Source organism: Mastigoproctus giganteus, chromosome 9 (assembly GCF_048544385.1).
Source record: "Mastigoproctus giganteus isolate SK-2022 chromosome 9, ASM4854438v1, whole genome shotgun sequence".
NCBI lineage: Eukaryota > Metazoa > Arthropoda > Arachnida > Uropygi > Thelyphonidae > Mastigoproctus > Mastigoproctus giganteus.
Window position 1 is genome coordinate 4,662,832 of NC_143583.1, and position 22,756 is coordinate 4,685,587.

Consider the following 22,756-nt stretch of genomic DNA (forward strand, 5'->3'; position numbering starts at 1 on the left):
CCAACAATTACTTTACTCTGTAAGATATAAGGGCAGAAAACCCTGGAAGTTATTTTTATTGGAGTTTATTGGATTTTTTTTTTTTTAATTTTAAATTTATTTCTCATAAAGACTATTTCTAATTTATCTAAGTTCAGAAGCTAACCACTAAAAATGGAAATGTGTATTAAAATAAATAGATTAAATAAATTTTCTGTTCATATTCTAGTACAGCCACATAGTGTCAGAGGAGTTATAAATGAAAATTAATCCACAACCCACCTGTGAAAGATATATTGCATCCTTAAAAGCATCTTGGCCACATGAGAGTTTAGGTGTAGGTAAGTGCATTTGAATAAGCCACAAAATATAGACATTACCTAAAGTAAAATGGTGAAAAATTATAATGTAGTTGTGAATATCTTTCCATTACCACTGCACATATCTTGTAGAATATGTCAAGTGTTAAAAAATAAAAAAATAATTTAATTCACTTCTTTCTAATATAGAAATTAAAGGGCCACCATCAAAAACCTTGGTTGCATGGAATTCAACTAGAACATAAAAATAGAAACTAAAACAAAGGGATCACTTCTATGAGTTTTGACAACAATCTGGAATATATATTTACAATTTAATATTCGTGTGTAGAAGGGTATATTACATAAACTGTATTTATGGGCCTCTTTGTGTGCTACTTTATCAGCAGTCTGAAAAATTAAATTAAAAGAATACTGAGCTGTTTACACAGGAAACTGTAAAATTCAGCACTTTAATATCTGGAATTTTTTGAAATCTGTCACATAAGTTATTAAGTTTACTGAATATTGCTCATTCTGTAACTTCATAACTTAGCATGAACATTCCTTCCAATTAGCATTGGCAGTGGCAAATGATGTAAAAAAAGCAAGCATATACAGCACCGGCCAAAAAAAAAAAAAAAAAAACCACGATACCTCCCATCTCACCTATTCATACCCTCCAATAGTTTGTACAGCTATTCCCTGAATTTACTCAAACTATAAATTCCACAACAACAGATGGGAGCTTGTTCAAACCACCAGTTGGCTAAAGGCAAACTTCTGCATATCTATTCTGCAACTATTCTTCCTCGATTTGAATTTATGCCCCTCGAGCATGGTCTGAGCAAAAGGAAGAATCCCATCAACATTGAGCCTGCACAACTCATCCAAACTCTAAACATCTCAATCAGGTCACCTCACAGATGCACATTTTCCAGACACTGTAATCTGCAAAACTGAAGCCTTTCTTGGTAAGATGCATTATCAATGAAGGTACATTTTTTTTATGAGAACCCCAAACACGAGAGGTATTAGAACCTATAGTACTTAGTACCGTGCTTGGGTTGGAGGTTGAGAAGACGAAAGAAGATATTTGTTGATATTGGACTTGAACTTCTGTAGATTGTAATTTTCAGGAAATACGTATGAAGGAAGGTTGTTCCAGAAAACGGCAGTTGAATGAATAAATGAGGAAGATGAAAAGTTGGTTCTGTGGGTTTGAAGTTGGACAGTAAATGGATGTTGGCTGGTGGCAGCACGTGTTCGGACTGTTTTGAAAGAGAGAGCGGGAATTATAGAAGCCAATTCAGAAGAACAATGCCCATGGAAGTATCTGTAGAAGAGGCATGCAGCAGAAACAGTGCGTCTATGAGAAAGCGAGTGGAGAGACTCTGTTAGAGATGAATCATTAATTAACCTAACTGCCCTCTTCCGAATGGAATCAAGAAGCCTGAGAGAGGTTTTGGGGGCACCACCCCAGATGTGGGAACAATATTCCATGGCAGGGCGGATTTGCGATTTATACAGAGTGAGCAGCTGTTTGGAAGAAAAGTAACGGCGAGAGCGAAAGAGAAAACCAAGTTTTTTAGATGCAGAGGAAGCAATATTTGTAATGTGCTTGTGCCAAGAGAGATTAGAAGTCAGGGTAATCCCCAAAAAAAAATATCATTTTGCCTAGAAATTGGAGTGTCACTAAAGATAAGCATAGGAGCAGAAGAATCCTTTTTGCGAGATATAAGACAAGATTGAGTTTTAGAAGGGTTGAAATCAACTAAGTTGTCTTTGCCCCACTGGAGAATTACCTGAAGATCGGCATTTAAGGAATTGGCAGCAGATTTTCGAGAACTTGAAGCTGATTGAGCTGGACAAGGTTTCTCAAAATGGAAAGTTGAATGCAATGTGCTATCATCGGCAAAACTATGGATAGGATTTCCAGTCAATGGAAGAAGGTCACTGATATACAAGAGGAAAAGAGTGGGGGAAAGAACTGAACCTTGGGGGACACCGGCATTAGTGGAGAAGTTAGAAGACAGACAGCCATCTACCATCACCCTCAGTGAGCGATCAGAGAGAAAACTGGATAACCAATTACTAAAAACAGTTGGCAAACCATAAGATGGAAGCTTGTTTAGAAGACCTTTATACCAAACACGATCAAAAGCCTTTGAGATGTCAAGAGCAACTACTTGTGTTTCACCGAACCTTTCCATTGAATTAATCCATAAATGGGTAACATAAGCCAGAATATCACCAGTGGGTTGACACTGACGGAATCCATACTGGCAATCGTTGATCAGATGGAAGGTTTCTAGGTAGTTTAAAAGTTGGCGGTTAATTGATTTCTCCATTACTTTAGAAAGAGTAGAAGTAATTGCAATGGGACGGTAATTGGATGGGAGCGATTTGTCACCCTTTTTAGGAACTGGCTGGATATGAGCAAATTTCCAAGCAGAAGGAAAAACACCTTTGGAATAAGAAAGTGAAAAAAGGTGGCAAAGAATAGGAGTAAGTTCAGGAGCACAGGTTTTGAGAACAAGTGGAGAAATACCATCAGGACCTGGAGCTTTCGTAGCATCAAGATTCATCAAAATCCTTCTGATATCCTTTTGACGGAAGACCACAGGAGGCATTGAATGGAGCATGTTAGGAATGGTGGGAGGTGTTTTACCAAGGTCATTAATACATGAGCTGGAAGAAAAATGGGATGCTAGCAGGTCAGCTTTATCCTTGGCTGAAGTGACAACAGAACCATCTGGTTTGGACAGAGGTGGGAGCAGAGATGGGCAAAAGTTGCGGCCAATAGCTTTGGCAAGAGACCAGAATGCTCGGCTACCATTAGGGCAAGAAGCAAGTTTTCTACTCTTAGCCTGTTCAAACTCTAGTTTGGACTGATTAATAACTGCTTTACAATTGTTGCGAGCTTTGGTGTAGGCAGAAAATGAAACTGAAGAATTATAAACAAGCCAATTACGATATGCAACGTTCTTCTCTTGGACAGCTTTAGCACATTTATTGGAAAACCAAGGTTTAGATAAAGGACGAGATTTTAAAATGGAGTGTGGGATAAAGGATTCCATTCCTGCAAGAATAATTTCACTGACACGATCTGCGCAACCGTTGCCATCAGAAGTTTTGAAACAGTAATCCGACCAAGGAAAAGAAGAAAAGAATTCTCGCAGGTCATCCCATTTTGCATTCCTGTAATGCCAAACAATACGAGTTGGGAATAGCCATGAGATAAAGGTTCCATTGGAGAAGAGACAATCACCAAGTTGTGATCTGAAGTGCCTAAAGGACCTCTTACTTCAACCTTGTACTTAGAAGGGTTGTTTGTGAGAAAAAGATCAAGCGTATTGGCTGTATGATTAGGATTGTCTGGTATTCTTGTAGGTAAATGAACAATCTGGGCTAGGTCATTAGTAATTGCAAAAGCTTCAGTATCTCGACCTGCTGGGTCGGTGTGACTAGAAAACGGAAACCAGCTGGAGTTGTGAACGTTAAAATCACCAAGGAAAATTACCTCACTGTTAGGAAAGTTGGGCTGGAGAAAGTCGAGTTGCAAAGAGAGGAAGTCAAAGAGCTCCAAGTGATTAGTGGAGTTGGGAGAACGGTAGAGACAACAGATGAATTTTACACAATGAGGTAGAGATATTTTAAGCCAGAGAAGATCAAAGAGAGGAGATTCCAAATTGCCAAGTCTCTGACAGGGAATATCAGAACGGACATATGCACAAGTACCACCTTTGAGGCGAAAGGAATCATACAGCAAATAATTTGGACATCTGAGATGAGCAATAGTTGAATCAACTGATAACTGAGATTCAGTCAGAAAAAGTACATGGGGTTTGGAAAACTGCAAGTGGAAATGGACATCGTTGAGATTAGAATTGAGACCACGTATATTTGTGAAATGAATTAGGAAGTCCTTGGGAGGTTTAGATCTTTTCGCAGATAAGCTTGCTCTATTATTTTGACAATTCATAGTGTATTCAATAGTAAGAAAAAGTGGGTGGGACATGCTGTATAAAGTAATGAAATTTTTGGATATGGCGTACATGTGGTAAGAATATACCCAGATCCTTGACATAACGTGGCCTCGACAATGCTCCCCGCATACACACTACTCGGACTCCCTCCAGTCACTATCTGGCAGAGTAGAGGTAGCAAGATTATACACTAGCTGATCCGGAAGCCTCCTAGACAGTTACCAATAGGTTTGGTCCGGTGTACTATCTAGCGGCCGGCCTGCGAACACCGTTTTAGAGCTGTACCCTCGAAATGTAAGGAATATTGGATCTCGCCACGACATTCATCATAACCTCAAAAATCATCAATCATACTGCATGATGGAAGAGATAGGGAAGGGTTGGCCGGAACTTAGCTCTAGAGACTAAACATGGGTTCCACCACTTCAAGCCTCCAATAAGCAAAGTGGTGGTATTTCACTGGTTGATGAGAGTCATCTACCACCTAGTACTGCCTGGTAACATAGAGGGGCGGCGTTCCTCCATGTGGTGTGGGCGGCACACCTCGACCCCTGCTTACGATGGTTCACACCTGGGTGGTCACCCACCATGTACTTGTGCATGAAGGTTATACCCAGGATTACTAACAGTCCCACCATCGTGAAGGTGCAAGCAGAGGATTTGGCTGTCACAGACCATCCGGACTTCGCCAAAATTGGGTCCACTTGACTTGAGTGTCACCCGAATATCAGTTCCATCAGCGTTTTAGACTCCCAGGTAGCAAGAACAGCTTGTCTGGCATATCTGAGAGAATGTCTGTGACAACCTCAAGGACCAATAAGGCAAACATAAGGCTTAATGTTCAAGTTTACAGATGATACAAAGGTTGGCAGACCTTTAATGACACTAAACGCAATATGATACTGAAACAGGATCTAGAAAAGTTAGGCAGATGGGCTGAGAGTTGGCAACTGAAGTTTAACATTGACAAATGCAAAGTACTGCAACAGATAGTAGTAACCCAAGAGAAATGTACCAAATGTGTGGTACTAAACTTAGGGAGGTGAAGAATGAAAAAGACCTGGGTGTAATTGTGCAGTCTGATATGAAGTTCTCTGAGCAGTGCAAATGGGATGCCAGAGCAGTTCATAGAGTTTTGTCAATGATATATAGGAATTTTGCTGGCAGAGACAAGGAGTAATTATCCCCCAGTACAGAGAAGGACAACAAGACTGGTGAGAGGAACAAAGGGGTGTGCTTACAAAGAAAGGCTTAAGTTCTGCAAGTTGGAGCAACTGGAGACTAGGAACCTATAAGGTGATCTAATTTTAGCATTAGCATTAGTAGAGGCATATGATGCAAGAAAGCATGCTTATGCAGCATCAGCCAAAAAAAACAAACTTCCACTTCACCGCTCCGTTCGTTCGAAATACCTGTCCAGCTGAGCCTTAAATTTATTTAGGCTACCAACCTAATTGAGGTGTATAAGGCCTTGAATGGTTTGAGCACACTCAGTGCTGATGAGATCCTTCCTGTTGCTCGTTTTATGAAACTGAAGGGGGGGGATAAACTTAAATTGACAGGATACTTCCGCTTGCTTAGACTAAGAACCTGAGGGGGGGGGGTATAGATTCAAATTGAAGAAAGACAGTTGTAGAATAGATGTGCTGAAGTTTGCCTTTAGCCAGCGGGTAGTTGATTGCTGGAACAGATTTCCATCATTTGTTGTTGTGGAAGTTGATAGCTTAAATAAATTTAAGATAATGGGAAGGTTTTTTTTTTTTTTTTTTTTTTTTTTGGCTGATGCTGAATAAGCTTGCATCATATGTCCTAACTAATGCTAATGCTAAGAGCATCCCTTTTTTCCACTCACCAATCTCTTTGCCCTTCTCCATACTCATTCCACCAGCTCCACATCCTTCCCAAAATTGAGGGCTCCAAACCTGTATGCAGCAACTCAAGATGTGGCCTGACCATTGCCCTATACAACAGGACAATCTCCACATAATATGAGCATTACCGGACTCGTGAAAAATTCCGCTGGATTGCAAAGTTCCAATGAGTATCTTGCATCTACATTCACATATGAGGAGGTCTGTAGGGAAAGTAGAGGCCAGAAGCTTATCAAACTCTGTCAGGGAGCTAGATGATCATATAATAATTGAGAGCAAAGTGGTGGAAAAACTGTTGAAGTTGAACATAAGAAAGGCACCTGGGGTGGATGGGATGTATCCAGATATATATCAAAGGAAGCAGCAGAGGAAGTAAGCAAACCGTTAGCTATAATTATGGAAGCTATCTTGGACTCGGGGGAGGTCTGAATGGACTGGACATGTGCAAATGTGTCCCCAGTTCATAAAGGGGGTTCAAAAGTGACATGGGTAATTACAGACATGTTCATCTAACTTCTGTTCCGAGGAAAATAATGGAGTCACTGGTTAAGGAAATAATGCAAAATCATGTTGGCAAGACTACAGTTATAGTTCAGACACAGCATGGGTTTGTTAAGGGGAAGTCTTGTCTGACAAATTTGATTGGATACTCTGATGTGGTTACAGAGGAACTGGATGCAAAAAATAATTTTGATATCATATACTTGGATTTTAGGAAAGCTTTTGATACTTTGGCACATAGAAAACGAAATGGAGGTCAGATGAATTAATGAGGCTCGTGGCAGAGAAGAAAAATGTATGGGATACATATAAAGGTGACACAGAAGCCTATGGCAGTTATAAACTAGTCTGTAATCAAGTCACAAAGGACGTTAGGCAGGTGAAGGCAGATCACGAGAAATCTTTGTCAAAGGATGTAAAGAAAAACAGCAGAGTTCTTTACTTATGTAAACTCTAGAAGGAAAGGGATAAATCAGATTGGACCCCTTAACATAGATGGGTTGACTTTTGATGATCATGCTAAGTTAGCCGATAAACCGAATGAGTATTTTGTATCTACATTCACACATAAGGAATTATTCAATGAGGGGAGTGCCAGAAGTTATCAAACTCTAACAATGAGCTAAGCGATTTTGTAATAACTGAGAGGAAAGTGAAGGAGAAATTGAAGTTAAACATAAAAAAGGCACCTGGGATGGACGGGATCTATCCAGTTATATTAAATGAGGCACCAAAGGAAATAAGCAAACCCTTAGTCTTAATTATGAGAGCTTCTTTGGACTCAGGGAAGATCCCCATGGACTGAAGGTGTGCAAATGTATCACCAATTCACAAAGCAGGTTCAAAAGGTGACACAAGGAACTAATAGACCTGTTAGTTTAACTTGTGTTGCAGGGACAATAATGGAACCACTGGTTAAAGAAGCATTACAGGATCATCTAGATAATACAACATGGGTTTGTTAAAGGGAGGTATTTTCTAACCAATTTGATTGGATACTATGATGTGATCACAAAGGAAGTGAATGCCAAAAATAATTTTGATATCATATACTTGAATTTTAGGAAATCTTTTGATACTATTGCACGTGGAAGAGTGCTGTACAAATTGGAGCAGTGTGGCTTTAAGGGCAAGTTGTTACAATGGATAAAAGGGTGCTTGAGTAGAAGAAGACAAAGAGTGGACACTGCTCTTCTTGGACTAATGTTATTAGTAGAGTTCCCCAGGGTGAGTGTTGGGCCCAGTTTTCTTTTCGGTATTTATCAATGATATCAATGAAGGTATATCAGGGTTAATATCGAAGTTTCCAGACGATATGAAGGTTGGCAGGGTTGTTAATAGTAATGATAGTATGCTACTGAAACAGGATCTGGAAAAGTTGAGCAGATGGGCTCAGAGGTGGCAACTTCACATTGACAAATGAAAAGTACTGCATATGGGTAACAGTAACCCCAGAGTAACATATCAACTGGGTGTTATTACACTCAGGGTAGTGGAGAATGAAAAGAACTTAAGGGTAATTGTGCAATCAGATATGAAGTTTTCTGAGCAGTGCAAAAAGGCTGCAATAGTATCTCATGGTATCTTGTCAATGATATAAAGGAATTTTGCCAGCAGGGATAAGGCAATGGTCAGGCCACATCTTGAGTACTGTACGCATATTTTAGTATTCCTCCAGTATGATATTAATTTTTGGTCTCGAGACATCATTATTTTTTAATTGAAATAATTTAGTGATAAAAAGGTATGGTACCATTTATGTCAAAAATAATTATAGACCTGTGAGTTTAACTTCTGTTCCAGGAAAATTAATGAAAACACTGGTTAAAGATGCACTTCAGGATCATCTTGAAAAGAATTCAGTTATAGCTCAGACACAGCATGGTTTTGTTAAGGGAAAGTCTTGCCTGACCAATTTGATTGGATACAATGATGTAGTCACAAAAAAATTGGATGCAGGGAATAACTTTGATATTATATATTTGGATCTTAGAAAGGCTTTTGATACCATTGCACATGGAAGACTGCTGCACAAATTGGAGCAGTGTGGCATTGTTGGCAAATTGTTGCTATGGATAAAGGGATGGTTGAGTGGCAGAAGACAGAGAGTGGTAATTAATGGACACTGCTCATCGTGGACTAATGTTATTAGTAGAGTCCCTCATGGTTCAGGATGAGGGACCCTCAGGTCCCTCAGGATGTTGGGTCCATTGTTGTTTTCTGTATTTATAAATAATATTGATGATGGTATAATCAAGCTTAATGTCCAAGTTTGCAGACGATACAAAGGTTGGCAGGGTTGTTAAGGACGCTACTGACGCTATGCTGCTGCAACAGGATCTGGAAGGCACTACTTGCTTGATGTTTGTGAAGCAGTCGGGTATGGGACATGACACTGCCATGGGGGATGTCTTGGTGTGTGTGCGAGATGCAAGGAGTGTAAGGAAATCAGGCGACAACTCATATGAGGCCTATATGAGAGCTTGAAGGACAGGGTGGATGCCCTCGAAGGATTAAAAGTGAGGGGCCCATCAAGCTCTCAGCTGCCCACACCAATGCCAGAGCTTGCACTTGGTCATCACGCAACACATCGGCAGCCCCCAAGGCAGAATGCACTGGTCCCAAAGGAAATATTAGATGTTGGTGACTCTACTGTCAGGGAAACGGGAAACATGCTTTGTAAAAAGGATAGGTGGAACAGTACCAGGGTATGTCTGCCAGGGGCAAAGGTTGATGACGTTATAGAGTGGATATCATCTTTTAAGGGCACAAAAGGTGATATAGTTGTACAAATTGGCACTAATGATATTAAGAGAAGGAGACCGGCGGAATAACTTAACAAGTACAGGTCACTGTTGATAAAAGCCGTGAATTAGGGTTGAATTTGAAAGTGTCTGCAATTCTGCCTAGACACAATAGGAGGGTGTATATGATGAGAGCCCTGTGGATCAATTCGGCCCTGGAAAGATTGTGCAAGGCTCAAGGGATAGAATTTTTTTCAGCCTGGTCTGTACTCGTTAACAGGAGAGACTGCTTCTACAGGGATGGGATCCACTTAAATAGAAAGAGTGCAAGAATGTTTGCTGATGCTATCGAGGCAGTGTTAGGTGGGTCGGCAAACTGCTAGATTGGGGGGATACAAGGACTAATAGATTAACAGTAGCCAGTGGGAGAGGTGAAAGTGATTCTTCCACTGCTTCTATTGGAATGAGTGGCAGCCTGGAAAATAAGATGTAAGATATTTCAGAGACTGCTGGGAATCATTGGGGTACAAATAAACACATGGGTTGTGTTAGGGTAGCTAAGAAAAAGAACAGGTGCATGTATACTTGCGTGTACACCAATTCTAGGAGTTTAGTAAATAAATTTGATGAATTTGAGGTATTGCTCAAAACATCAAAGGAAGATATTGTGGGGATTTCAGAGACGTGGAGTCACACAGATATAAGGAATGCAGAACTGGAATTTGGGGAGTACAATATCTACAGAAAGGATATACAGGATAGGAAGGGAGGAGGGGTTATGCTATTAGTTAAGAAATACATAAAATCAAAGGAAGTGAAGCCAGTCGACATTGCTAAACAGTGCAGTGTCGAATCAGCTTGGTGTGACATAAGCACTGGGAGATCAAAATTGAGAGTAGGAGTGTGCTACAGGCGTAATGATTCTGATGAGTATAATAAGAAACTGTACGGGGAAATAGAGTGGGCCAGTAAATCAGAGAGTCTTATAATGGGGGATTTTAATTTCCCAGATATTAACTGGAATTTGGGGGCTGGTCACTCACACACTAGAAAGGCTTTTGTGGATTTATTGGATGATTGTTTTCTACATCAGCATGTTCGAGAGGCAACTAGAGGGAGTAATACTCTTGATTTGATTATCAGTAGTGATTCTTCATGCATTAAGAATCTACAGGTAAATGAACCACTAGGTGGCAGTGATCACAGTGTGCTGAAGTGGGATTTACTCAAAGAGGTAACTACCATTAGGGGTAAAGGGAAGGGTTATTGCTTTCGTAAAGGCGACTACGATGGACTTAGACAGTATTTAAATTCTATACAGTGGGACCAACTGATGATGTTACCAACAGCAAATTCAAAATAGGAAGCATTCAAAGAACTGATCTTGGAAGCTACTAGGCTTCACATACCAACTAAGAAATATTGTTCAAGGTTTAGGCCTAAGTGGATGTCAGATGAACTAATGAGACATATGGCAGAGAAGAAAAATGCATGGGATACATTCAAATTAACACGTGACACAGAAGCCTATGATAGATACAAGTTGATTTGTAACCAAGTTACAAAGGAGGTTAGGTAGGCGAAGGCAGATTACGAGAAATATTTGGCAAGGGATGCAAAGAAAAACAGCAAAGAGTTCTTTACTTATGTAAACTCTAGACGGAAGGGGATGAATCAGATTGGGCCACTTGATATGGATGGGTAAAATGTTGATGATACTGCTCAGGTAGCTAACAAATTAAATGAATATTTTGCATCGACATTCACACATGAGTTATCCAGCGAGGGGAATGCCAGAGGTCTATTCAACTCTGGCAGTAAGCCAGAGAATACTGTAATAACTGAGAGTAAAGTGGAGGGGAAATTGTTAAAGATAAATACAAGAAAGGCACCTGAGGTGGATGGGATCTATCCAGTTATATTAAAGGAGGCAGCAAAGGAAGTAAGCAAACCCTTAGCCATAATTATGAGAGCTTCCTTGGACTAAGGGGAAGTACCCATGGACTGGAGATATGAAAATGTGACCCCAATTCACAAAGGAGGATCAAAGGGCAACACATGTAATTATAGACCTGTTAGTTTAACTTCTGTTCCCTAAAAATTAATGGAGGCACTGGTTAAAGAAGCACTGCAGGATCATCTAGACAAGGCTTCAGTTATAGCTAAGACACAGCATGGTTTTGTTAAGGGGAAGTCTTGCCTGACCAATTTGATTGGATACTATGATGCAGTCACAAAAGAACTGGATGCAGGGAATAACTTTGATATTATATACTTGGATCTTAGAAAGGCTTTTGATACTGTTGCACATGGAAGACTGCTGCACAAATTGGAGCAGTGTGGCATTGGAGGCAAATTGCTGCTATGGATAAAGGGGTGGTTGAGGGGGAGAATACAGAGAGTGGTAATCAATTGACACTGCTCATCTTGGACTAATGTTATTAGTGGAGTCCCTCAGGGTTCAGTATTGGGTCCATTATTGTTTTCTGTATTTATAAATGATATTGATGATGGTATATCAAGCTTAATGTCCAAGTTGCAGACGATACGAAGGTTGGCAGGGTTGTCAAGCACACTACTGACACTATGCTACTGCAACAGAACCTGGAAAGGTTGAGCAGATGGGCTGAGAGGTGGCAAATGAAGTTTAACATTGACAAATGTGAAGTACTACCTATGGGAAACAGCAACCCCAGAGCAACATATAAACTCTGTGGTACTACAGTGACAGTGTTAGAGAATGAAAGGGACCTGGAGGTGGTTGTGCAGGCAGATATGAAGTTTTCTGAGCAGTGCAGAAGGGCTGCAAAAGTAGCTCATTGTGTATTGTCGATGATATATAGGAATTTTTCTAGCAGGGATAAGGTGGTGATTATTCCCTTGTATAAGGCAATGGTCAGGCCACACCTAGAGTACTGTAAAAACATCTGGAGGCCTCATTTCAAGAAGGATGTAGAGATACTGGAACGAGTACAGAGAAAGGCAACAAGATTAGTGAATGGAACAAAGGGGTGCTCTTACGAAGAAAGGCTTAAGTTTTGCAAATTACAGTGTCTGGAGACTAGGCACCGGCAAGGTGATCTGATAGAGGTGTACAAAGCCTGGAATGGTTTAAGCATGCTCAATGCTGATGGGATACTGCCTCTTCTTGCTCAGAATAATCACCTGAGAGGGCATAAATTCAAATTGAGGAAAGACAGATGTAGGATAGATGTGCGGAAATTTGCCTTTTGCCAGCGGGTAGTTGGTTGGCGGAACAGACTTCCATCCCTTGTTGTGGAAGTTGATAGCCTAAATAAATTTAAGGCTCAGCTGGACAGGTATTTTGAACGAAAGGAGGGGTGAAGTGGAAGGGTTTTTTTTTTTTTTTTTTTTTTGGCTGATGCTGCATAAGCTTGCTTTTTTGCATCATTTGCCTCTACTAATGGTAATGCTAAATGCTAAAAAGTACTCACTGCTATGGTAACTTTCTATTGAGTTTTGGTGTCCTTTTTTGCTTGCTTTGTTAACAATTTCTGGCGGTATTTTTATTTGGTAATTTTTTTTTGTAACAAGATTATTATTTTTGATCATATTATGTGTCAGAATTAAGAATAAAGTTTAAACTTTCTTACTTTAAAATATTTCTTGTGTATCTTTTCACGTAAACTAAGTGGCAAACTAAAAGCATCCAAGCACTCACTATTGCTATAATTTTTTTGTACATCTGCTAGATGGTTAAAGCTATGGTCGCTTCCAGAAATAGTAACTTATTAAAGTGAATAAATAGTCAATTAATTCCATGCAACCAACATTTCTGGCAACATTAATAACTAATCATACAGCTCATCAATTACATGACTAGTTGTAAAGTTCGAAAAAGAAACTCAAGACACATTGTTATCATGAACAAGAAACTGATTAGTACATTATTAAAATCACTGTCATATTAATTTAAGAAAGCAAAATGAAAAGTCTTACGCTAGGGAAGAGCAAGTCCAAAAAGATTTATTGAACATTTGCACATAAAAAGATGATAATCTCTTTACATAAAGCTATAATGTGGCCACATTTGGAATGCTGTATCCTAAAAAAACCCATCAAGCTTCTTGAAAGGGTCCGAAGATAGGCAACCTGCCTGGTAACAGCTGTAGAACATGAGGTGCCTTGTTGTTAGCAGATGCTGCTAGCAAGGCACCTCAGAAACAACCTGATTGAGGTCTTTAAGGCTCTGAGACATTATAGTAAAATGTAAGTTAAATTTTGATTGTACTCAAATTGTCAGTCTCGACTACCCAAGGAAGTAACTAATTCTATTAACTAGATCGTATGTACAGCTTAGCTTAATTTTAAGCACTCACCTCTGAGTGCTGAAAATTAAGCTAAGCTATACATACGATCTAGTTATTACATTACAGCACATAAGGACTCCTTAAAATATCAAGAGCTAATTCTATTAATTAATGGCTTGCTGTCTAAAAGAGAACTTTCATAATAAAATGTGAGGAAGAACTAGACAAACCTATAGGAGGGAATGAATGGGTGATGTGGAAAATTTTTATTTATTTATTTATTATTATTATTATTATTGGTTAATTCCATATAAGCTGATACCAAACTTGAAATATCAATACATTTCACTTTATTTTGCATTTTTACTACCCTAACACAAAAACCTTAGTATTGAAATTATCATTAGCATTAGCAGAGGCATTTGATGCAAGAAAGCAAGCTTATGCAGCATCAGCCAAAAAAAAAAAAAACATAAAGTAAAATAAATAAATAAAAAATAACCACTTCCACTTCACCCCTCTGTTCATTCGAAATACCTGTCCAGGTAAGCCTTAAACTTATTTAGGCTATCAACTTCCACGACAAGGGATGGAAGTCTGTTCCACCTACCAACCACCCGCTGGTTAAAGGCAAATTTCCGCACATCTATCCTACATCTGTCTTTCCTCAATTTGAATTTATGCCCTCTCAGGTGATTATTCTGAGCAAGAGGAAGAATCCCATCAGCATTGAGCATGCTCAGACCATTCAAGGCTTTGTACACCTCTATCAGATCACCTCGCTGGTGCCTAGTCTCCAGACACTGTAATTCGCAAAACTTAAGCCTTTCTTCGTAAGAGCACCCCTTTGTTCCATTCACTAATCTTGTTGCCCTTCTCTGTACTTGTTCCAGCAGCTCTACATCCTTCTTGAAATGAGGCCTCCAGGCCTGTATACCGTACTCTAGGTGTGGCCTGACCATTGCCTTATACAAGGGAATAATCACCTCCTTATCCCTGCTAGAAAAATTCCTATATATCATTGACAATACACCATGAGCTACTCTTGCAGCCCATCTGCACTTCTCAGAGATCATATCTGCCTGCACAACCACCCCCAGGTCCCTTTCATTCTCTACCACTGTCAGTGTAGTACCACAGAGTTGATACGTTGCTCTGGGGTTGCTGTTTCCCATATGTAGTACTTTACATTTGTCAATGTTAAACTTCATTTGCCACCTCTCAGCCCATCTGCTCAACCTTTCCAGATCCTGTTGCAGCAGCATAGTGTCAGTAGTGTCCTTGACAACCCTGCCAACCTTTGTATCATCTGCAAACTTGGACATTACACGTGATACGGAAGTTGTATAAAGGGAACTCGTAGAAAACACTAGATACCGAAAAAAATATATATATAACATACTGTTTGCTTGATGTTTGCGGAGCAGTCGGGTACGGGACATGATACTGCCAAGGGGGATGTCTTTGTGTGTGCACGATGTAAGGAGTGCAAGGAAATCAGGCGACAACTCAGCGTTGTTATGGGCCTTTATGAGAGCTTGAAGGACAGGGTGGATGCCCTCGAAGGAAATAAATTGAGGGGCCCATCAAGCTCTCAGCTGCCCACATCAACGCCAGAGCTTGCACTTGGTCATCAGGCAACACAGAAGCAGCCCCCTAGGCAGAATGCGCTGGTCCCACAGGAACTAGTAGTTGTTGGTGACTCTATTGTCAGGGAAATGGGGAACATACTTTGTAAAAAGGATAGGTGGAATAGGACCAGGGTATGTCTGCCAGGGGCAAAGGTTGATGACGTTGTAGAGCGGATATCATCTTTTAAGGGCACAAAAGGTGATATAGTTGTACACGTTGGCACTAATGATATTAAGAGTAGGAGACCGGCGGAATTACTTAGCAAGTACAGGTCACTGTTGAAAAAAAGCCGTGAATTAGGGTTGAACTTGAAAGTGTCTGCAATTCTGCCCAGACACGATAGGAGGGAGTATATGATGAGAGCCTTGTCGATCAATTCGGCCCTGGAGGGATTGTGCAAGGCTCAAGGGGTAGAATTTTTTTCAGCCTGGACTGTACTTGTTAACAGGAGAGATTGCTTCTACAGGGATGGGATACACTTAAATAGAAAGGGTGCAAGAATATTTGCTGATGCTATCGAGGCAGTGTTAGGTGGGTCGGAAAACTGCTAGCTTGGGGGGAGACAAAGACTAATGGATTAACAGTAGCCACTGGCAGAGGTGGAAGTGATTCTTGCACTGCTTCTATTGAAATGAGCAGAAGTCTGAAAAACAAGATGCAGGATATTTCAGAGACTGCTGGTAGTCATTGCGGTACAAGTAAACACATGGGTTGTGTTAGGGTAGCTAAGAATAGAAACAGGTGCATGTATACCTGCGTGTACACCAATGCTAGGAGTTTGGTAAATAAATTTGATGAATTTGAGGTATTGCTCAAAACATCAAAGGCAGATATTGTTGGGATATCAGAGACGTGGTGTCACACAGATATAAGTAATGCGGAACTGGAATTTGGGGAATACAATGTGTATAGAAAGGATAGACAGGACAGGAGGGGAGGAGGGGTTATGCTATTAATTAAGAAACACATAAAGTCCAAGGAAGTGAAGCCAGTCGACATCGATGGACAGGGCAGTGTCGAGTCAGTTTGGTGCGACATAAGCATAGGGAAATCAAAATTGAGAGTAGGAGTGTGCTATAGGCCTAATGACTCTGATGAGTATAATAAGATATTGTACAGGGAAATAGAGTGGGCCAGTAAATCTGAGAGTCTTATAATGGGGGACTTTAATTTCCCAGATATTGACTGGAATTTGTGGGTTGGTCACTCGCACACTAGCAAGGCTTTTGTGGATTTATTGGATGATTGTTTTCTACATCAGCATGTTCGTGAGGCAACAAGAGGGAGCAATACTCTTGATCTGATTATCAGTAGTGATTCTTCATGCATTAAGAACCTGCAGATAAATGAACCACTAGGTGGCAGTGATCACAGTGTGTTGAAGTGGGATTTACTCAAGGAGGTAACTACCATCAGAGGTAAAGGGAAGGGTTTTTGTTTTCGTAAAGGCGACTATGATGGTCTGAGACAGTATTTAAATTCTATACAGTGGGACCAACTGATGATGTTACCAACAGCAAACTCAAAATGGGAAGCATTCAAGGAACTAATCTTGGAGGCTACCAGGCTTTACATACCAACTAAGAAATATTGTTCAAGGTTTAGGCCTAAATGGTTGTCAGATGAGCTAATGAGACATGTGGCGGAGAAGAAAAATGCATGGGATACATACAAATTAACGGGTGACATGGAAGCCTATGATAGATATAAGTTGGTCTGTAACCAAGTCACAAAGGAGATTAGGCAGGCAAAGGCAGACTATGAAAAATCCTTGGCAAAGGATGCAAAGAAAAACAGAAAAGAGTTTTTTACATACTTGAACTCGAAAAGGAAAGGGATGAATCAGATTGGTCCACTGGATATTGATGGTTCAACAGTTGAGGATCCTGCTCAGGTGGCTAACAATCTAAACGAGTATTTTGCATCTACATTCACGCATGAGGAGTTATTCAGGAAGGAGAATGATGTAGGTAAAGTAAACATTGGCAGTGAGCTGGATGATTTTGTAATAACTGAGAGGAAAGTGGAGGAGAGATTGTTGAGGATAAACATAAAAAAGGCACCTGGGGTGGATGGGATCTATCCAGTTATATTAAAGGAGGCAGCAAAGGAAGTATGCAAACCCCTAGCCATAATTATGAGAGCTTCTTTGGACTCAGGGGAGGTGCCCATAGACTGGAGATGTGCAAATGTAACCCCAATTCACAAAGGAGGATCAAAGGCTGACACAAGTAATTATAGACCTGTTAGTTTAACTTCTGTTCCAGGTAAATTAATGGAGGCACTGGTTAAAGAAGCACTGCAGGATCATCTAGACAAGAATTCAGTTATAGCTCAGACGCAGCATGGTTTTGTTAAGGGCAGGTCTTGCCTGACCAATTTGATTGGATACTATGATGTAGTCACAAAAGAACTGGATGCAGGGAATAACTTTGATATTATATATTTGGATCTTAGAAAGGCTTTTGATACTGTTGCACATGGAAGACTGCTGCACAAATTGGAGCAGTGTGGCATTGGAGGCAAATTGCTGCTATGGATAAGGGGATGGTTGAGTGGCAGAAGACAGAGAGTGGTAATCAATGGACACTGCTCAACGTGGACTAATGTTATTAGTGGAGTTCCTCAAGGTTCAGTGTTGGGTCCGTTGTTGTTTTCGGTGTTTATGAATGATATTGATGATGGGATATCAAGTTTAATGTCCAAGTTTGCAGATGATACAAAGGTTGGCAGGGTCGTTAAGGACAATACTGATGCTATGCTGCTGCAACAGGATCTGGAAAGGTTGAACAGATGGGCTGAGAGGTGGCAAATGAGGTTTAACATCGACAAATGTAAAGTGCTGCATATGGGAAACAGTAACCCCAGAGCAACGTATCAACTCTGCGGTACTACACTGACAGTGGTGGAGAATGAAAAGGACCTGGGGGTAATTGTGCAGGCAGATATGAAGTTCTCTGAGCAGTGCAGACGAGCTGCAAGAGTAGCGCATGGTGTCTTGTCAATGATATACAGGAATTTTTCTAGCAGGGATAAGGAGGTGATTATTCCCTTGTATAAGGCAATGGTAAGGCCACATCTTGAGTACTGTATACAGGTCTGGAGGCCTCATTTCAAGAAGGATGTAGAGCTGCTGGAACGGGTACAGAGAAGGGCAACAAGATTAGTAAATGGAACAAAGGGTTGCTCTTACGAAGAAAGGCTTAAGTTTTGCAAATTACAGAGTCTGGAGACTAGGCACCGGCGAGGTGATCTGATAGAGGTGTATAAGGCTTTGAATGGTTTGAGCATGCTCAATGCCAATGGGATTCTTCATCTTTCTCAGAATAATCACCTCAGAGGGCATAAATTCAAATTGAGGAAGGACGGATGTCGGATAGATGTGCGGAAATTTGCCTTTGGCCAGCGGGTGGTTGGTTGGTGGAACCGACTTCCATCACTTGTTGTTGAAGTTGATAGCCTAAACAAATTTAAAGCTCAACTGGACAGGTATTTCGAACGAACGGAGGGGTGAAATGGGAGTGGGTGTTTTTTTTTTTTTTTTTTTTTTTTTGGCTGATGCTGAATAAGCTTGCTTTCTTGCATCATATGCCTCTGCTAATGCTAATGCTAATGCTAATTAAGCTTGATATACCATCATCAATATCATTTATAAATACAGAAAACAATAAAGGACCCAATACTAAACCCTGAGGGACCCCACTAATAACATTAGTCCATGATGAGCAGTGTCCATTAATTACCACTCTCTGTCTTCTCCCCCTCAACCACCCCTTTATCCATAGCAGCAATTTGCCTCCAATGCCACACTGCGCCAATTTATGCAGCAGTCTTCCATGTGCAACAGTATCAAAAGCCTTTCTAAGATCCAAGTATATAATATCAAAGTTATTCCCTGCATCCAGTTCTTTTGTGACTGCATCATAGTATCCAATCAAATTGGTCAGGCAAGACTTCCCCTTAACAAAACCATGCTGTGTCCGAGTTATAACTGAAGTCTTGTCTAGATGATCCTACAGTGCTTCTTTAACCAGTGCCTCCATTAATTTTCCAGGAACAGAAGTTAAACTCACAGGTCTATAATTACTTGTGTCAGCCTTTGATCCTCCCTTGTGAATTGGGGTCACATTTGCACTTCTCCAGTCCATGGGTACCTCCCCTGAGTCCATGGAAGCTCTCATAATTATGGCTAAGGCTTTGCTTACTTCCTTTGCTGCCTCCTTTAATATAACTGGATAGATCCCATCAACCCCAGGTGCCTTTCTTGTGTTTATCTTCAACAATTTCTCCTCCACTTGACTCTCAGTTATTACAAGATTCTTTAGCTTACTGCTAGAGTTGAATACACCTCTGGCATTCCCCTCGCTGAATAACTCCTCATGTGTGAATGTCGATGCAAAATATTCATTTAGTTTGTTAGCTACCTGAGCAGGGTCATCAACAGTTGACCCATCGATATCAAGTGGAACAATCTGATTCATCCCCTTCCTTCTAGAGTGTACATAAGTAAAGAACTCTTGGCTGTTTTTCTTCGCATCCCTTGCCAAGGATCTCTCGTAATCTGCCTTCGCCTGCCTAATCTCCTTTGTAACTTGGATCAACTTGTATCTATCATAGGCTTCTGTGTAACGTGTTAATTTGTATGTATCCCATGCATTTTTCTTCTCTGCCATATGCCTCATTAGTTCATCTGACATCCATTTAGGCCTAAACCTTGAACGATATTTCTTAGTTGGTATGTAAAGCCTTGTAGCTTCCAAGATAAGTTCTTTGAATGCTTCCCATTTTGAATTTGCTGTTGGTAGCATCATCAGTTGATCCCACTGTATAGAATTTAAATACTGTCTCAGTCCATCGTAGTCGCCTTTACGAAAGCAATACCCCTTCCCTTTACCCCTAATGGTAGTTACCTCTTTGAGTAACTCCCATTTCAGAACACTGTGATCACTGCCACCTAGTGGTTCATTTACCTGCAGATTCTTAATGCATGAAGAATCACTACTGATAATCAAATCAAGAGTATTACTCCCTCTAGTTGCCTCCCGAACATGCTGATGTAGAAAACAATCATCCAATAAATCCACAAAAGCCTTGCTAGTGTGTGAGTGACCAGCCCCCAAATTCCAGTCAATATCTGGGAAATTAAAATCCCCCATTATAAGCGACTCTGATTTACTGGCCCACTCTATTTCTCTGTACAGTTTCTTATTATACTCATCAGAGTCATTAGGCCTATAGCACACTCCTACTCTCAATTTTGATCTCCCAATGCTTACGTCACACCAAACTGACTCGACACTGCACTGTCCAGTGATGTCGACTGGCTTCACTTCCTTGGATTTTATGTGTTTCTTAACTAATAGCATAACACCTCCTCCCTTCCTATCCTGCCTATCCTTTCTGTAGACATTGTACTCCCCAAATTCCAGTTCTGCATTCCTTATATCTGTATGACACCATGTCTCTGAAATCCCAACAATATCTGCCTTTGATGTTTTGAGCAATACCTCAAATTCATCAAATTTATTTACTAAACTCCTAGCATTGGTGTATATGCAAGTATACATACACCTGCTCTTCCTCTTAGCCACCCTAACACAACCCATGTGTTCACTTGTACCCCCATGATTCCCAGCAGTCTCTGAAATATCCTGCATCTTATTTTCCAGGCTGCTGCTCATTCTAATAGAAGGAGTGCAAGAATCACTTTCTCCTCTGCCAGTGGCTACTGTTAATCTATTAGTCCTTGTATCCCCCCAATCTAGCAGTTTTCCGACCCACCTAACACTGCCTCGATAGCATCAGCAAACATTCTTGCACCCTTTCTATTTAAGTGTATTCCATCCCTGTAGAAGCAGTCTCTCCTGTTAACAAGTACAGACCAGGCTGAAAAAAATTCAACCCCTTGAGCCCTGCACAATCTTTCCAGGGCCGAATTGATCAACAGGGCTCTCTTCATATACTCCCTCCTATCGTGTCTGGGCAGAATTGCAGCCCAAATTCAACCCTAATTCACGGCTTTTTTTCATCAGTGACCTGTACTTGTTAAGTAAATCTGCCGGTCTCCTACTCTTAATATCATTAGTGCCAACGTGTACAACTATATCACCTTTTGTGCCCTTAAAAGATGATATCTACTCTACAATGTCATCAACCTTTGCCCCTGGCAGATATCCCTGGTCCTGTTCCACCTATCCTTTTTACAATGCCTGTTTCCCATTTCCCCTGACAATAGAGTCACCAACAACTACTTGTTCCTTTGGGACCAGCGCATTCTGCCTTGGGGATTGCCGATGTGTTGCGCGATGACCAAGTGCAAGCTCTGGCATTGGTGTGGGCAGCTGAGAGCTTGATGGGCCCCTCACTTGTAATCCTTCGAGGGCATCCACCCTGTCCTTCAAGCTCTCATATAGGCCCATAACAACGCTGAGTTGTCGCCTGATTTCCTTACACTCCTTGCATCGCACACATACAAAGACATCCCCCATCGCAGTATCATGTCCCATACCTGACTGCTCCACAAACATCAAACAAATAGTGCATCTTAAAAGGCTGTGATTCAGAGGGCAACTGCCCCCCTCAGTTCTCCACTGAGCCACAGCATTCCCATTAGCTTGAGCCTTTTGCTTTGCTGCTCTGGTTTGAATCATGGTTTTGATTTACTTTCAATAAAATTTCAATTTCAGTACAAAATTAGATCCTAAACTTGTATCCTAACACAGTTATAATGCTATATTTATGTTTCAGTAACGAGTGTTATCTACGAAATCTACGAGTGCTATCTACGAAATATTTATGTTTCAGTAACGAGTGTTATCTACGAAATATTTATGTTTCAGTAACGAGTGTTATCTATGAAGTCCCTTTGTATAACTTCCGTATCAAGTTATGTATTAATTATTTATTGTTACTAATTATTTATGTTACGTAACCTAAGTGGTTATATGTATAATTGAAATTACAATTTAATTGCCAATGAAGTTCGACAAGATTAATAGATTTTATTGATTAATTTTCCCATAACAATGGCGGCTATTTACGAACGGTAAACACGTGGATTTGATACCTTTTCCAATACTAAGTAATACCTACAAAATCTCTTAATACCTACAAAATCTCTATCTGAGTTACTTTAAACTTTAGTACCGTAAACAGGAATAACTACTCTAGAAAATAAGTTAATATGTCAATTTAAACTAATAAAGCAGAAATAAATCAGAAAAAACTTCTCTGTTCCAAGAGCAGCAGAAAGGCACGTCTGCACCGGCAACTCTCGTCCTCATTGCTTGCCTTTGTCTGATTATTCTTTTCTTTTAAAAAAGGGCAAGTGTGCGAAAAGGGAAGCAATGATAATTTCCTGGTTTATGTGCTTTCCAATTTTTAAGCAAGGGCATGGGAGGATATATTTGCTATCCCTGCAAGATTGTCTATGTTGTTACATATTCACTATATACTGAATTCACTATATTC

The 22,756-nt window shown here is 40.4% G+C and overlaps 1 protein-coding gene across 1 annotated transcript in view; it reads right to left on the reverse strand.

The window, feature by feature from the left end:
* Nucleotides 1–22,756, reverse strand: part of beta-Man (beta-mannosidase) — a 249,878-nt gene that overhangs the window by 45,184 nt on the left and 181,938 nt on the right. Inside the window, exon 12 of the mRNA XM_090381630.1 lies at nt 262–359. Coding sequence (XP_090237756.1) covers nt 262–359 — 98 coding nt within the window. The remainder of the gene's footprint in view (nt 1–261; nt 360–22,756) is intronic.